The following is a 17,011-nucleotide window of genomic DNA, read 5'->3' on the forward strand; positions in this document are numbered from 1 at the left end:
GCATCCCAAAGTTTTGTGTTTCTTACTTCCTTACCTGCAATGACTCTTCCTCCTTTATGAGCTCTTTTGGTGGGAACAAGTCCTTGGCCTGGATATACTCCAAACTGGGAGGGCCTTCCTCACCCTGCATTACAAACAAAACACACATTGAGACAAACCCCAGGCAGCACGTGTCATGAAAAGCCCAAAATCAAAGATGCTGGATGCTCTTGGTACCCTAATACCTTGGGGATCCCCTGGGCCTGTGCATGGCAATGGCTGTTCTGCCTCCTGACCACACTCTCTGCACTACAGGACCCCAGCAGTTCCTCTGGCTGATGCAGAACACCCACAGCACAGTGAAAGAGTGAGACAGGTCTCCGAGTCCTGTCTTCCAACTGTATGGCATTTGGAAAGCCAAGTAGATACACCTGGACCATGCACAGGATCTTGAGATAGTGTTATTTGTCACATCAAATGTTACCTCATCACCTTCACTACTGCACCAAAGCTGAAACACTGTGACACAAAAGTGTTCTCATCTACAGTTCAGCTTTGACCAACTCTTCCTTCTGTATTGATAAGGACTGCTTACTTTTGGGGGTTTTCATTTTCACTCTTAGCCCAAAGGGATCTGGGAAGAAAGTGAAGCTTTTTGAGGACAGTACATCAGGCTGCAATGTAACCCTGTAAGAACTGCATCTCAGTACACCCAATTCACAACATGGCACTGACTGGTGACAGCACCCAGGGCATTCCTCCTGACCTGCCCACAAAGACACTCTGCAAAGTCACAGAGGCCTCAGAAGTGGTCCCAGAGGACACAGGTTTGTAACCGGACTATTTCTAACACCCATTCCAACCCAAATCATTCTATGTTTCTATGACACACGGAACTTTGACACACCACCCTTGAAAAGTGAGTGTTAATTCCACACATATTTGATGTATGTTTCCTTCAGAATGCCTCTTTGTTCTCTAACTATAGCTCCTCTAGGCTCCAGCATTTACTAGTAAATACTCTGTTCTGTAAGCATTAAATAATACTTTTGAATGAGATATCTTTCTGGGTAAGTCACCCAAGCCATGACCCCAAACTTTAATCCAAAGAAGCAAGAACCATCACTTTTGACTCTGTTATATATAAAATGATGCTGAATCCTGTTAAGTCGCTGGCATCCTCTCCAGTTTTGGCACCTACAGGCACAGCCTGGCCTGAAGCATTCCCTGCACCTCAGACTGGGGCAGCCAGACCAGCTCAGCTCAGCTCCTCTCCAGCTCCAGAACATGGGGTTTGGCATCTGCTCCAGCAGCCACTGGTTACCGGGGACTGCAGGGGGCTCAGAGGCCTCTCCTACCAGTGCTGTGAAGCCGAGGCACTGGCCCAGTGAGCACAAAGGGAAGCTGCATCCTGCTTTGGTTCTGGGGAGCAGAGATCCTCACTTTGCAGCTTGCAAAGAAATCCCAGTGAGCAGCAGGAACTGGAACAGGGCAGCCTAAGCCCTCCACTGGCTTGGGTGTCCTTGAGTCCCTCCTCGCCTGCAGCACGGGGACGGGCAGGAGGCTGAGCAGTCTCCTGCCACAGCCCTGTCTCCGGGTACCAGCAGGGCAGTGGGATCACAGCTCTGATTTCTTCACTTGCCAGCATCCCCTGAAGCCCTCAGTGCCCATTTGACCACAAGGCCTTTGGGGCAGCAGGGGGGGGGGGGGTTCTGCAGGAAGGGGCATCAGCCTCTGAGCAAGAAAATGCCTTTCCCAGAAGGTGTCAGAGATGTGGAGCTCAGGACCCCTCCCCTTCCACACCACCCTGGCAGCACCGGTGTAAGAGGAGGACTTGCAGAGCACTGCCTGTCACGCCACAGCCACGGTGGGAGCACAGAGCTCCCCTGGGGGTGGCTCCGCTCACAACGTAATGTTCCAACTCCAGGCAGGGACTGGCTGCAGCCTGCGTGGTGTGGCACAGCACAGCACTGTATGGCACAGCACAGCACTGTATGGCACTGCACAGCACTGCATGGCACTGCACAGCACTGCATGGCACTGCACAGCACAGCACTGCACAGCACAACACAGCGCTGCACAGCACTGCATAGCACAGCATGGCACAGCACAGCACTGCACAGCACAGCCCTGCACGGCATAGCACAGCACAGCACGCCATGCCACACTGAGCAGGCCTTCCAGCCAGCTCAACCCGCCATGCGGACATTGCTGTGCCCTTGGGCCTGGGCAGGGCAGCAGCACGGCAGTGACAGAGGCCATGGTGTCCTCCGGCTGCACATGGGGGGGAGGAGAAGGGGACACACTTCTGCGGGGGCAGGGGGGGGAGCCAGGCCTGGCGGCAGGATCCGCACGCAGCCCGGCCTCAGCCTGCAGGGGAGCTGGATGGGGAAGCTGGATCCCAGCCCTGCCTGCATGGAGGGGAGAGGGCGGGGGAAGAACAGAAGCACTTACGAAGCAGTTGAGCATGGAGCAGGAGACGCGGCCTGGCAGACTCATGTTCACCCCCCGAGGCGGCGGCCGGGCCGGGCACGCTCAAGCAGCATCTCCGTCCTCCGGTGCCCTGCTGCTGCCGGCTCCGCAGCCGCCGCGCCGGGACTGCCGCAGCCGCCGCGCTCCGCCGCGCAGGGCCGGAGCATCCATCCCGCTGCCCGCGGCCGGGCAGGTGCGGCCGCTGACAATGGAGGAGGGAGGGCGGAGGACGGGCAGACTCCACCTACCTCCCAAGGCCGCCGAGCACCGCTCTGCCATCCAAGTGTCTCCCCACACTGGAGACACACATGGAGAGGCGGCCGCAGGGATCAACCCCTCCCTATCCCGTCCGCATCCGCATCCGCATCCGCATCCGCACCCTGCCGATGCTCGGACGGCAGCGCCGCAGCCCCCTCCCCGCCGGGGGATGCAGCCCCGGCCGCGGTCCTTCCGCTGGCACCGGCTCCGTGCGGCCGGAGGGCCGCGAACAATAGCGGTGAGGAGGCTCTGTGCCCGCAGCGCCCCGGGGAGGTGTGCGGAGCGCAGTGGGAGCCTCGGCTTGCAAACCACAGCCTGGGATCCTCCCGCCGGCCCAGGACAAAGGGGCTGCCCTGAGGCTTCCTTCCTGCTGCATCATAGAACCACGGGTGGTTTGTGTCGGAAGGGACCTTAAAGCTCCTCCAGCTCCAGCCCCTGCCACGGGCAGGGACCCCTTCCACTGGAGCAGCTGCTCCAAGCCCCTGTGTCCAACCTGGCCTTGAGCACTGCCAGGGATGGGGCAGCCACAGCTTCTCTGGGCACCCTGTGCCAGCGCCTCAGCACCCTCACAGGGAACAGCTTCTGCCCAAGAGCTCAGCTCAGTCTCCCCTCGGGCAGGTTCAAGCCATTCCCCTTGCCCTGTCCCTATATGCCCTTGGCAAAAAGTCCCTGTCCAGATTTCCTGTCAGCCACTTTGGGGGGCCCTAATACTCCCAAGCCTTATGCCGTCCTTCCCAGGAGCTCCAGTGTGTGCAGGGAGTAGCTGGATGTCTCCAGCTCTCACCACCATCCACATGCCAGAGTATGGTCCCCAGTGTGGACAAGGTTCTCTGGGCCTACCCCCTGGAGAGTTAAATTCTGCTGGAAGTGTCACCAATTCCTTTTCAGCAATGCTTACAGACCTCTGGGCAACACCGTGGGTGCAGGACACACTGTGGATGAACACCCAGCTCCAGCCCAACCCCTTAGGAGCTGACTTTTGCTGCCTGTTTGTCAAGTCCAGGAGCAAACCGCAAGCTCCCTGGGCCACAGCCTGTCACCGAAGCCACAGGACAGCAGCTTCCTGGGCAATGCCATCTCCACTTCCATCATCAGCCGCTGCTCTGCTCTCTACCTCCCACCACTGAGAAAGAGTGGCAATCTCATACTCAGAACACAGAATTAAAGCCTAGACCATCATTACTCCTCCAATACCCAGGCCCAACTATCTTGCTTAAATCACATTAGCTTTTTTGCTCCCAGACCACCAAAACAGAGCACAACCTGTAGTCATTAAGCTCCTCTTAGATGTGGTTGCTCCAAAGATACCACCAACAGCTCTACTTAGCCATACCAACAGCACCTTGAAAGGCTTTAATCAGGTCAGATAAAAGATTTGGATGCTTAGGGTTAGAGCTGACCAAGGGACAGCTTCGCAACCCCCAGACCCACTGCCCATTGTCAGTGTAGGGCAGCAGTGCCCAGCAAAAAGCCATTTTCACTGAGAAAATACGCATGGGAAGAACCCCACAGACCACGGCCACACGGGCTTCGCTATTTGGGTTAGAAGCCCTAGAAGGAAACATGACCATGCGTGGAGAGAAGCCACCACCTTGGCTTCATCCCATTCCACCATTCACATGGTGGATGGTGGGCAAACATCAGGCGTTTTCCAGCTGTGGGGGCACCCACAAACCAAAATGTGTTAGTGTTACGTACAGAGTCAACACAAGTGGAACAGAGGGCTATGGACAAGGTTATGGATTTCTCTTGGCCAAGACCAAGTGGTAGGAGAGGTGCCCTGCTCCCCATAGGCTCTTCTCTAGGGTGAATTCCTGAGGTCTGCTGAGAAACCAGAGCAGCAAAAACTGCAAAGAGCCTGTTATACTGATCTGTAGCAGGAGAAAAGCATCAAAGCATCTCTGTCACTAACAGCAGACTGAGAAGTCTGTACAGTCAGAGCACATATCACTGTTTTATGTACTAAATGCACACAACACCTAACCAGTGCTTCTAACACCAACCCATGGAGAAGGTCAGCTCTGACCCACAGCAATATCTTTAGGATCAGTGTTCACCTCAGGCCTGGCACTATGACTGTTTCCAGCTCAAGTTGCAGAAGAACCTTTGTATCCCTAAGCTGCAGTGGCATTAAAAGGCTGCTCATCAGAGCATTACTTTGAGTTTCCAGCCTAAGCTGACCTGAACATCCACAAATAGATCTCTGCTTTCAACTAAATGTGTTTTGCACTTTTAGCATTAGGAAGACCCACACAGGGCTCAAACATCTGTCCCAGCGCTGAGCCTGGTGAAGAGCAGAACTAGACCTTGCCCTGAAGCTCAGCAGCATCTCAGAAGTGACCAGAGTTTCAGGAGGAGCTGGATTCAGACTCCACCACTTCCACCTCTTCCTCCAGCCGTTCCCAAAACGCCTGCTCTTGTTTCCATCCAGCCAGGCAGACGACAGCAGTGGTGGCAGTGAGTCCGCTGGGAATGGGGCAGGCTCATCCTGCTGGCTTAGCTGAGGGGATGTCCTGAATGCACCTCAGAAGCCTCCTGCCTGAACAGCTCCATCACCATCAACCACCACTGGACTGAAGAAGGTTATTTCCACATGACTGGGCTCCTCCAAGTGCTGTGTAGATGTGAAGAGAGAGAGAAACCTCCCTTGTTTTCTCCCAGTCACCACAATCCTAAAGGTTTCAGTGCTCTGAGAAAGAGGGGAGCTGAACATAACAGGGGTAGCCTGTTCTTAAGGCCAGTTGGCTGTAATTAACCCTTTCTCCTCCCACCTGCACTGCACTGTTGATGCTGCGAGTTGCTTTCTCCTGTGCTGCTCCTCCCACTGCTCTGTCTCTGCTTACACAGTGCAGGTAAAGGGCTTGTAACCTCTCTTCAAAGCCTCAAAAGGGATTTGGAGGTTCTGAGATAGCACAGGGCTTGGGAAAGATAAGTCAGGTGCTAAGGGGCCATCCTGCAACAGTCAAGGGAGACAATATTCCTGACAGAGACATGCCTGCATGCACCAGGACCCAGCCAGCAGCACAGGGATTCACAGGATGAGCTGCCCAGGGTACATGCACTGGGAGCACGGGACAACCACAGAGGTGCTGGAATCACTGGAGCCAGTAAACACCCTGAACCACATCTTCCTGTAAGGGCTAGCCCAGCTTTCTGCAAGGCAGGTTGTTGGAAGAGCAGCTATCAGCCGCCCTGCCCAGGCACTTCCAGCTCCTCTTCAGGGGTCTGCAGCTCAATCTCTCCCCTTCAAAATCCCAGTCCACCCAAGTCAAGATCTCCAGTGCCTCAAAGAGTTTGAATGACACATAAATTTATGGGAGGAGACCAAACCCCTTATGGAATACAGGTGCTGGCAGAGTCTATCACTTGCAGAAAGATGGAAGCAAGCAGCCAAAGGACAGGAAGAGGAAAACTGGTCCCATCTGCTGCAGAGAGGTTCTACCACTGGCACACTGGACTCAGGCTTCCCACTACAGGCATGCCCTTCCCTACCTTGACATACCTTTATCTTCTATTGCTTTTCAGGTACACAATTTTATACAGTAAATACTCCTCCTACTGGCAGAGGGCACCACTTCCATCCCTTCTAAATACTATAGGCAGGCTTGTCACCTATATTATGCAGGTGCAAATGGGGAGGAGGGAAAGCAAGGGGCTATGGCCACGGATGGCAGAGATGTGCATGCACAGCCATGCCCCTGGTAGCACACCCATTGCACAGACTGCCCATGCCTGCATCCAGCTGGAGAAGAATGACAGAAAACCTGGCAGGAAGAGCTGATTGTACTGGGGATGTAGCTCAGGATGTCAGGAGCAAACTGTGGGAGCCAGGACAGCTCTGGGGCTCTGGCAGGCACTGAGCCTTTAGGGCAGGGCAGGCTGAGACACTCCCAGCAGCAGAGGTGATATGAGGGCACTCTAGCTTGTATCTGCCCAGGTCTGAGTATTCTGAATGAACATCAAGGTAGGAACTGGCTATTGAACTTTTTACGAGGGGAAGCGAGAGACTTGTATGCTTTATCTCATCCTAACAGAATTCATCCTTTCTGCTTAGCAGATACCAGATGAACTGTACTCAGACATATATCCCTATTTCTCTCCATTGTCTAGGCAGGAGATCAGCAGATCAACATAAGCTGATGCAGAGAGCTGACTAACTGTGGCCAAAGGGACATCTTGTCCTGCCTCTTCTACTTCTGTTGCACAAAGGGCATCTTTGTTTCAGGTCACCCTATGAAAACACTTCATCTCCTCAAAGCCTAAGGAGGTCTTTGGGTAAATTGAAAGGCTGCTGAGCTACTGAGGTTACCTCCCAGAAATAAACCCCTAGATGTGTGTGAAGTTACGATTTTACACCCTGTAAATCAGGCCTGGGATGGTGAGTGCCATCTTTTCATCTGGACAGGACGACAGAAGAGCTTACAGATCTGTCATGCTGCAAGTAATATTTGTTCAGAAAGCTGCTGTGAGGTGAGCACGTCAGACATATGAAGCAAGAAGCCTTTGAGAAGAGGGACGAAAGGACAGGAGTTGAGGGCTGTTGACTGGGCTACCAACTCTGTATGCCCGTTAAGAGGGGACAAGGGATTGTGCCCTGCAAAACCCACCTAGACTAACAGCCCAGGTCCCCTCAAAGGGGTGTGAACCATCATGGAAAGCCGGGTGTCCTTAGTCCCAGTATCCCCGCAGTAAGGAGAGGGAATGCTGCTGTGGGAGATGCTCAGTGAGCCAGAGGTGCTGGCAGAGCAGTGCAGCAGCTTGCACTCACCAGCCAGGCGAGTTTTAGGTAATGTATTACGGTACTGGGTTCTCATTAGGACTGCCATTAGCCAGTTAAGGATTAAACCACCACTAGCGCTATCTTGAAGGTCATTTTCATCAGAAGCTACTCTTTGGGAAAGGAGAAGTCTTACAATCAAAGCAAACAAAACTCTTAACCGGCACTAGACCAAGAAAGAAAGAAACCAGCATTTTCTGTAGGAGCAGAAAGGGGAACACAGCTTGAGATCCACATTTGGGGTGCTTCAAGGTAACGTAGAAGCTTTGGGGCATGCCCTTGCTAAGCAGAGGGCATTGTTGCTGTGCCCTCTGACTGTGGTGATCGGGGGCACTCCACATGCCTGCAGGGAATGGGTTTTCCAGCCAACCCTCCCAGCAGCTGCCTGAAGTCCAGGCCCGAAGCTCAAATTAACCAGCAACAAACACCCATTAACCAGCAACCCACCTCCATCCCTACCTCTAACTCCAGCCACAGCCTTCCAGGGAGGTCATAGAAGGACTCAGAGGAGGTTGTCAGGAGTTCACATCAGCTCCCTACCTTCAGCTGCTGACAGCAGCTCAGGTAAGGAGGAAGAGGTAAATGCTTATTTCTACAGCTCACAATTACAAGCTGCTTTCTTACCCTTGGCATGGCAGAACAAAAGCCTACACCCTTCCCAAAACAGTGGGTGAGTGGGGTGGGGTTTATGTTTTGGTTTGTGTTTTGGTTTTGTCTTCCAAAAGGAAAATAATATATATATTAAAAAAAAATCAAAGGAACAATTTAATAAAATATAACACCCCCATATATCTTTTTCAGGTCTTTTGAAACTGTAAAGTCATCTTCAGGTCTTAAATAAGAAGCAGAACTCTCTTGTCTAGAAGAAACCAAACCATCTGTGGTTACAACTAAGGGTGGATCAAGGCCAGGTCAGGATAAGTATCTGTCAATACACTGGGAAGAAGCACAGTGAAAACAGTAAGAGAGGGGCTGGGGACAAGGGCCTGTAGGGACAGGCCAAGGGGAATGGCTTTAACCTGCCAGAGGGGAGACTGAGCTGAGCTCTGAGGCAGAAGCTGTTTCCTGTGAGGGTGCTGAGGCGCTGGCACAGGGTGCCCAGAGAAGCTGTGGCTGCCCCATCCCTGGCAGTGCTCAAGGCCAGGTTGGACACAGGGGCTTGGAGCTGGAGGAGCTTTAAGGTCCCTTCACACCCAAACCAGTCTGGGATTCCATGTAGCCAGATATAATGATTAAAAAGTGAATTAACACATGGAAAATGTATTGAAAAACCCCTCCAGGTAATGTGGACAAGGCCTGGCTGGGTCCATCGAAGACAGATACCCAGCGATGGGGGGCACTGGCGAATGTCACAAGGAGAGTCTGGGGAAAGCATCTCCCTGTTGTGGGCTCTCACCTGTCAGGGTCTGCAGCTCAGGGACCCGGTAAGTCAGAAACAATTCAGTGTTGTTTTATGAGCCCTTGGTAGACCAAGGTTGCTCCAAACCCTGTCCAACCTGGCCTTGAACACTGCCAGGGATGGGGCAGCCACAGCTCCTCTGGGCTCCCTGTGCCAGCGCCTCAGCACCTGTACCACTTGTCTCAATCCTATACCAAGAGGTTGTTGGGTTTTTACAATTCCAGCTGACACCAGAGTAACTCCAACTGAAAGTGTATGACACTTTATCAGGTTACAAGGGCATACTTCCATCTCTCCACCTTAGAGCAAGCTCCTCAACCTGAAGTTGCAAGAAGCTCTTCCAACAGACTGCACATAAGATCTTGAGGTAAAACGAGGCAGTATGAACATAGGAACCACATCAGAAGTGCTGCAGCATAACTACTAGAGCTGACAGTTCAATTAATGCAGAGAGCACATTTCCTTTTCTATTCCAGCTGTTAACAGACCCCACGGGGGGACAATCCGATGGGAGATGTCACTATTTCCTCAGGCAGTCTGACAGCTTATTTATTTATTTATTTATTTATTTTTAACATGTTTAACCTAAATCTTCATGTGCTCAATTTGAATTCCCAGCCCTTGGACTGCTCCTGCTGTTCTCCTCTGTGCTCCTTCCAACATAAGGATTTGCTTCTGGTAGGGGTGGGCACGACGCTGATGACAAAACTGTGTCACTGCAGCTCTGTTCCGGCTCCCTGCCACCCACAGCCCAACATGCACATCACCCTGGTGCCTTCAAACTCCCTGGCAACACTCCAGCACAGCTGCCAACATCACTGCTCTCAGCTTTCTTCCTATCATCAGGTCACACACATTTGGGGGTATTTCTTGCTGGAGGCATCAGAGGATTTACCTGAGTTCATCAGCAATCTGGTTGTGTTTCAGTCTGTCCAGATTCCTTATATCATGTTCTTCTGTGAGTAACTATTGTGATATTTCTGCTACCCTGGCAGCAGCAGAGCACATGATTAACACAGTGTTAAATCTTCACTGAGAGGTGACAGAGGAACAGAATGAGAAACCCAGCACTGAGTTTTAAAGTCAAAATAAATCAGTAACCCACAAGAACCGGATGACTATGTCAGCAGTCCAAGGAGGCAGAAGGGGATATTCTAATAATAAGTTTAGGGGTAAACTTATCGTGTTAACAGCATATAGGTGATAGTAATAAAAACTCTATTATTATGTATAGTGCTCAATGCTGTAGCACTCTTCTTTCCCGTTCTTGTATTTAGCCTCATACATTTAGCAGCAGAACAAGATTCGGACAAAGAAAGCAGCAAACCACCCACAGAGGCAGACTAGAACATATACTCACCATCCTCAGCCACAGTCCAAAATCTCCTGGTTCAATCACACCCAGCCTTTTCTTGTTCTTTCACTAGTCTCACCTGCAGCAAAGAAGAGACAGCCCAGGGCAGAAGTTTAGATCAACAGTCATGACAGTTCGGTACGAGCATAGAGGGAAAATGTCCCCCAAAATCAAGAGCCCAAGAAGCCAATACCCTGTATCTCTCCCTGCTAACCTCCATTCAGTGTCCTTTGCAGGAGCTGCTGGAAGTCAGCTCAGTGTCCCGGAGAAGACACCAAGACCATTTGGTCAGCTGCAACTCAAGGCATTGGGATCCAGCAGCACAGAGCAGCCAGTACTCCTAAGGTACAAACAACACACCTCAGGGGAGCATGAGAGGGAGCTGGAGGAAGAGAGACCTTGGCATCATGGTTCAAGGACCCAGGGAGGATCCTTCACATGAAAGTCGAGTGCTGGGAGAAGATTGCTGTGGTCTTAGGAGGAACTCACCTCTAAAATCACATCACGTCCTACCAAGGAGGTAGGGCAGGACACAAGAGCTGCATGGAGGAAGAGACCATTCCTCAAGGTTTTCAGATCTCTCCAACATGAGATCACTTGATCACCAACATCTCTCTCACCTGTCCACATTCTGCCCTCTGCTCTGCCCTTCCAGCCCCGCACCAGGGACTGAGTTACACACCATTAAGCATCACCATGGGGAATGGGCTGGCAGCCCCAGTGCTGCTCACCCGGCTGCACACAAGCAGCACATGTGTCACAGTAGATAACAGCGTAGCAGTGTTTTCAGTGGGGATGCTCAGGATTACAGTGTAGCCTGAAGTTGGCTTACAGCTCCTCAACCAAACCTGCTTCCTGCCGATGGCCAGCACGTGCCAAAGCTCCAGGAGTGCTCCAGGTCTTTGGGAAGTTTTGCCACCATCTATTTTTAACCTTGTTCCTTCACAGATGAAATACACACGTCACAGACGTGGGACCGGAGCCTGACTCTCACACAACATACTCCGGCTGAGAACCACTCCTCCTGCTGCCACTGAGGAACAGGGCTGCCTATAGGGTTAGGGTTCTGAATTCCTCCTCAAGGCTTTTCCTTCCACTCAGGGGTTTCTCTCCCAGCCTCAAATTAAGAGGGGCTGGACCACACAACAGCAGCCAGGCTGAATGCCAGCACTGCGGAGTCCTTTCTGAGATGTAATCCTCATGGTGAGCAAGCAGCAGGCAAGTCCCTCAGCACCCATCCTGCTCCAGCAGCACCCATCCTGCTCCAGCAGCACCCAGGTAGCAGTAGTTAGTTACTTTTGTGCTTTCAGGTCATGTCTCCTGTCCTGCCATGCACTCAGCGAGAAAGTACTGGAGAAAGGAATGGGATTCAGAAAGATTCATCACTTGTGCACTGTATCACCTTACGTTTAAAAGCAGATCACTGAGTTTCAGGAAAACATGAAAAAACCCACAATGGGAATTAACTTTCTTCCTAGGAAAACAGAAAAAGACAAATACTGCAATATCTCCCTTCCAACCCAGACCCAGCCCATCTCTTTTCCACTATAGAAGCCTTTTCCCCACTATTTAGCACAATGACCATGTATCAGGCTTCACAGGGAGGAAATAACCTGCAGCAGATTACGATGCCACCAGCAAGAGTCGCTGCCAACTAACTTTCACAAATGAAGTGAAGAGCACTATTAGCAGGGGAAGTAAAATGTTCAGCAAACTCTGCTCACTGGTCTGGAGCCATCTGCATTATTGATAACCCTGGATGCCACACGAGTGTTTTCCTGCAGTACACTTCGTACTAATTCATTAAGTCATTGCTAATGGCTACTTCAGTTTCTCCCTTCCTTCCTCATAGAAGCCAGTTATCAGTAGCAACTGCAGCTCCCTGCCTACGTCATGGTTGAGGATGTTCCTGCTCACTCCCATCCCCCAGGCTCTTCTGGAAAGCCAGTTGCTCAAGAGGAAGGCAGCCGGGACTCCCGCAGCCGCATTAGCTCATCCCACAGGAATGTGGCTGCTCCTCCACCTCCAAGGGCTTCCTCCTCCCGGTCGGGCAAGGATGAAGCTGAAGGGGCTCCTGAGGATTTACAGGATGAAGGAAGCCAGGAGACACCACAGAAACCCAATGGTGTTACTAGCACCGAGGAGAGCTGTGTGTCTCCAACAGTATGCACATTACACCTGCCCCAGCCCATTCATCTGTGGTTAACCTTCCTCTTGTACTTGTGCAGCTCCACGTGCTCCTCTGCTGCATCCCAAATGCATCCCCCTGTTTCAGCACTGGCTACAGTGCTCCTCCTTCCAAAGGCTGCCAGGTCTGTAGCATCCATCCAGTCTCCCTCCCTCAGGAAGAAGGATGGCAGCTGCCCAGTGCACCCAGCTCCACTGCCCAACACTGCTCCAGGCTGGCATCTACTGCTGTTCCTGCTCAAGGAGCTGTTTCACATGCAGGAAGTTGGAGTCCCCAAAGTCCAGGTCAGAAGCTCCCCTAAAACCTTGGTCACAGGGAATGGGGTAGAGCTGGTCCCCTGCTGTGTGCAGCCAAGGAGGCTGAAGAGGGGACCAGACCTCAACAAAACAAAAAGGACGAAAGTGAAGAGATAAAACGAGCATGATGCCTTTCCACACATGGGTGGCAACCATGGCCCAGGGCCTTGTGCTGTTCTGGGGGGCATGAACATGGGCAGAGTGTGGGCCTCATGCCCCATGGCTGGGGCCCATTGCCGGAGGGCAGGAGGCACAGGCAGCACTAGCAGTGCTGGGCCATGGGGTGATGCTGCCTGACACAGCTGGGGTGGGGAAGCAGAGAAACAACTCACTTCACTTGAGCATGTTTATACCCTGGAACTGTTTATCTCTGGGCCAAGCCCTCTCATAATAAGTGTCAGAGTTGAGAACACTCATAAAACCCTGAGTGTGCTCTCCCATGGCCACTTCTCTGTGTACCTTGGGCGTTATCGTACACTTTGTTGCCTCCACGTTATTCCCTGCAGGGATCTTTGCCTCTCCCGGTGCTGAACAGACTGGCAGTGACCGAACCAGCGGCTGTCTTGAACCCTCTGCTCCCGATGCTGGAAGAGATGCAGGGGCTGTGAGAAGAGCCTGGATGGAAGGACGGAGCAGCCCATGGAGCTGCGCCCATCCTCCTGCAGCATCGTCAGCCTCCACCTGAGCGTGACACTTCACAGACCACCAGAAGCTGTTCTCCACTTCCTGAGTGCAGCTCTAGACTCAAACACCAGTTTGTGTCTCAGCTGCAAGGCCAGCGAGGGTGGATGGAACTGAGCATGTGCTGGCAAACCTGACTCTCCAAGCAAACATGAGGCTGTGAGAAATCAGATGGAACACGTCTCATGGCGGTGCTGCTTCACCAGCCTGTGCTTACAGCAGCCTCAGAGACAAGCTTGTGAACAGCTTAATGGCCTTGAGCACAGATTAACAACAGCGAGCCAGGAAACACTGAATTACAGGGAACGGGGCAGGTGCTTCCTGCACTCACCTGGGAGGGAGGGAGGGAAGGATGGATGGCAGAAAGGAGGATGCTCATTAGGGCACGTGGAGCTTTGGGAAGGTGGGAAAGGCAGCAAATGAGGCTTGCAGCTCCAGCCCTGCTGGCTCTGCTGTGACGTGGGTTTCCGTGCCTGTCCTGGGTGAGGTGTGTGCCCCCTCCAGCAGTCCCAGGCTCCATTTTAATTGCTCATAAACCTTTGCCAATTGTGTGCAGTTGGAGTGAGGTTCCTGTGCTCAGCTCAAACGGTAGAGTTAGTCCTGATGTGCTTCTTGGGGAAAAGCACGTCCCCATATTAAACTAGGGGTGTTAGAAGAAACAATCAGGACCCTGACTAGCCTTGGTTTGATCCCAGATGAAACAGAATAACCATCTCAAGCTTCTCAACTAATTAAAGGCTAAAATGTAATACTCAGACCACATAGTTATGTGCAAGGCTAATTGTAAGGGATGGTCTTTGTTATTTTAAGCACAATTACAGGTCCAAGGGCTGTCTCTAATGAAGGCAGCTACCAGCTGGCCTTCAACAACAACAACACTTTTACTGCTGAGTAACTATTAACAAGAAAAGATTGGGCTACCGGAGCTTGGGAACGTCACAGCAATACCAGATGATGATGAGAAATTGTCAAAGTATTCAGACTGCCCTGCAGCACTGAGTGATCCTAATGTAACTGCACTGGGGTGTAACCAGAGGCAAGGTGTGAACTCGGAGGTCCAGGATGACCCACAGGTGAAGGGCTGTTGGAAACGCACCTTGGAAGACCCCACAACCACCTCTGCTGGGGCTGCTGGACACGGAGAAGAGCAGAGATGGGGAATGCTGTCCTCAGGATGTTAGGGCCATATCTACAGCTGCCTCCAGGCGGCCAAAGCTAAGACAGCAAGTCTGAAGCACAGAGACAAAACCCACCCGGTGATCCAAGGCAAAACAAGCTCCCATCTGCAGCCTAACAAATACATCTATAAAGAAAGAGATGTTCGATATGTTTAAGTATTTATGCAAAGTACAGTCAGCTCTGGGTAACTCTGCTGACAAGGATATAGCTCAATCCAATTACTGCAGATGAAGTTTCAGAGTTAGATAAATCCCACCAAGCCTATGAAAACAGCTATCCTTTCTACTGCTCACACCATGTCAATGGATCAGATCCTGGGGGATTTCTTCCTGTCCATGTCTGGACTCCTGACTCCCCACACGTCCCTGGGCACGCAGAGCTGGTGATGCCCTCAACACAGCCTACACCTTCCTGAGGTCAGAGACTCGGGAGCGCAGAGCACATCTCATGTTCAAAGCCAACCTGCTGTGAGGGGCAGGGAGGGTACAAGAGTTGTTCTTCCAGGGGAACATCTGCCATGACACTGCATATGCACTGCCCACCCTGAGTACCAAGGCACGGTCTCAGACCAGCAAGGAGCAAGACACAGACATCACCTTGCTGAGCCCACGATACAGAACCACAGTGCCCAAGAGTGGAGCCACCCTGGCTCACCTGCCCTCAGAGTGCTTGCCTTCATATTGGAAATGACCAAGATCTCTCTGAAGACTGATCAGGCTCTTCTTGTGTTTGAAACGGGAACATTCATGTTTCAAATACGGGACTGCACTCAAGAGCACAGAGCAGGACACAGAAGGCAGCTCACTGCAGAACTGCAGAGAGACCAGGAGAGCTGCTGTGGCCAGAAATGCTCCTGACTCCACAGCACCATAGCAGAGGAGAAAGGCCCTCAAAAAGCCAGGCTGAGAGAGCTGGGCTGGGGCAGCCTGGGCAAGAGAAGGCTCCTGAAGGGGAGACCTGAGAGCAGCTCCAGTGCCTGAAGGGGCTGCAGGAAACATGGAGAGGGGCTTTGGACAAGGGATGTAGGGACAGGCCAAGGGGAATGGCTTGAACCTGCCCCAGGGGAGACTGAGCTGAGCTCTTAGGCAGAAGCTGTTCCCTGTGAGGGTGCTGAGGCGCTGGCACAGGGTGCCCAGAGAAGCTGTGGCTGCCCCATCCCTGGCAGTGCTCAAGGCCAGGTTGGACACAGGGGCTTGGAGCAGCTGCTCCAGTGGAAGGGGTCCCTGCCTATGGGAAGGGATTGGAACTGGATGAGCTTTAAGGTCCCTTCCAACCCAAACCCCTCTGGGATTCTGTGATGCCACTGGCGCTTTCCCAGAATGTCCAGTGAAGATGCCAGAGGCCACGTCTGAGCCAGCACCGTTATCAGTCATGGGGTTAAGACCAGAACAGATGACCCAGCCCTGCTGGGCTGACAACCTGGCATCAAGGAGGGAAACAGCACACGCATGTGCCAGCTATAGAGGAGTGTGTGCCCAGGTAAGAGTACAGAGAGCTCAGAGCAAAAGCAGGATGGGAACCAGAGCTGCACTGGGAGAGCAGATCCCTATGGAAGTGCTGAAGGAGCAGCAGAGCGAGCTCAGGGAAGGCATTTCAGATGCACAGCTGCTTGGATGGAGTCACCCCTCCTGAACAGTGATGGGGGTGAAAACAAGTGGGAGATTTTGCCAAGCTCCAGGTATTTGCAGCAGCAGCTCCAGAGCAGTGGGCAAGGCAGGTTGAGAAGATGAAGGACCTTGGTCCGAATGGCCTACGCAGAGGGGACTTACCAGGTGAGGGGGGGGAAAAGGCAGCCACAGGAAGAGCAGGAGCAGAGGGAGCTTTGCCTCTACTAGGGAGATACTGCACAGCACAGGGAAGGATTCGGAGCTGGTGAGACATTGAGAATAAGGGGGTAGGGGAATGGTGCAAGAGGCAGCACAGGGTAAGGGGCAAGAAAACAAAGCAGAACTTGTGCCTGAAGCAGTGGAAGAAGAGCTCTGGGACAATCCCTGAGGCCGGAGGGGATGTCAGCATTGTGTGTGTTGTCTTTTCCCCTCCTTTACAGTGAAAGCAAGGAGAAAGAAGACTGGAGAAGTCAGAGGTGTGCCCCGAGCAGCCATGGGCTTGGTGCTGACAAAAGTTCCTGTTTAGGGAAGACCACATCAGATCCAACCCAAGCCTTGAGCCTGCAGCACAGCGGCAGGCCGAGGCCAGAGCTCTTCCATGGAAACACCACTGTCAAAGCAGGAATGAACCTGAAAAGTCTTGGATAAGTGTCAGGAGAGAGGCTGGAGATGGCAAAGCCTGGGAAGTGCAGTGCAGACCCTGAGGCTGGTGGCAACAGGAAACAAGACTGCTTGAGCTGAGCAGGCACTAGGATGGCACCAGGGCACAGGCAGTCTGAGGGTTCATGCTGGTGAGTGCTGCAGAAATGAGGACTGCTAAG

The 17,011-nt window shown here is 52.5% G+C and overlaps 1 protein-coding gene across 2 annotated transcripts in view; it reads right to left on the bottom strand.

The window, feature by feature from the left end:
- The window catches only part of MTMR4 (myotubularin related protein 4), a 55,762-nt gene that overhangs the window by 25,480 nt on the left and 13,271 nt on the right, over positions 1-17,011 (bottom strand). The window contains exons 2-3 of one of the 2 annotated variants that reach the window (XM_034068808.1): positions 10,246-10,318; positions 35-124 (exon numbers count right to left, since the gene is read on the bottom strand). In XM_034068808.1, the coding sequence (XP_033924699.1) occupies positions 35-124; positions 10,246-10,248 (93 nt within the window). In that variant the 5' untranslated portion in view covers positions 10,249-10,318. Of the gene's footprint in view, positions 1-34; positions 125-2,433; positions 2,523-10,245; positions 10,319-17,011 lie in introns of those variants that run through there. The other variant, XM_034068807.1, reaches the window with a different exon arrangement.

This window comes from Melopsittacus undulatus, chromosome 13, assembly GCF_012275295.1.
Source record: "Melopsittacus undulatus isolate bMelUnd1 chromosome 13, bMelUnd1.mat.Z, whole genome shotgun sequence".
Taxonomy (NCBI): domain Eukaryota; kingdom Metazoa; phylum Chordata; class Aves; order Psittaciformes; family Psittaculidae; genus Melopsittacus; species Melopsittacus undulatus.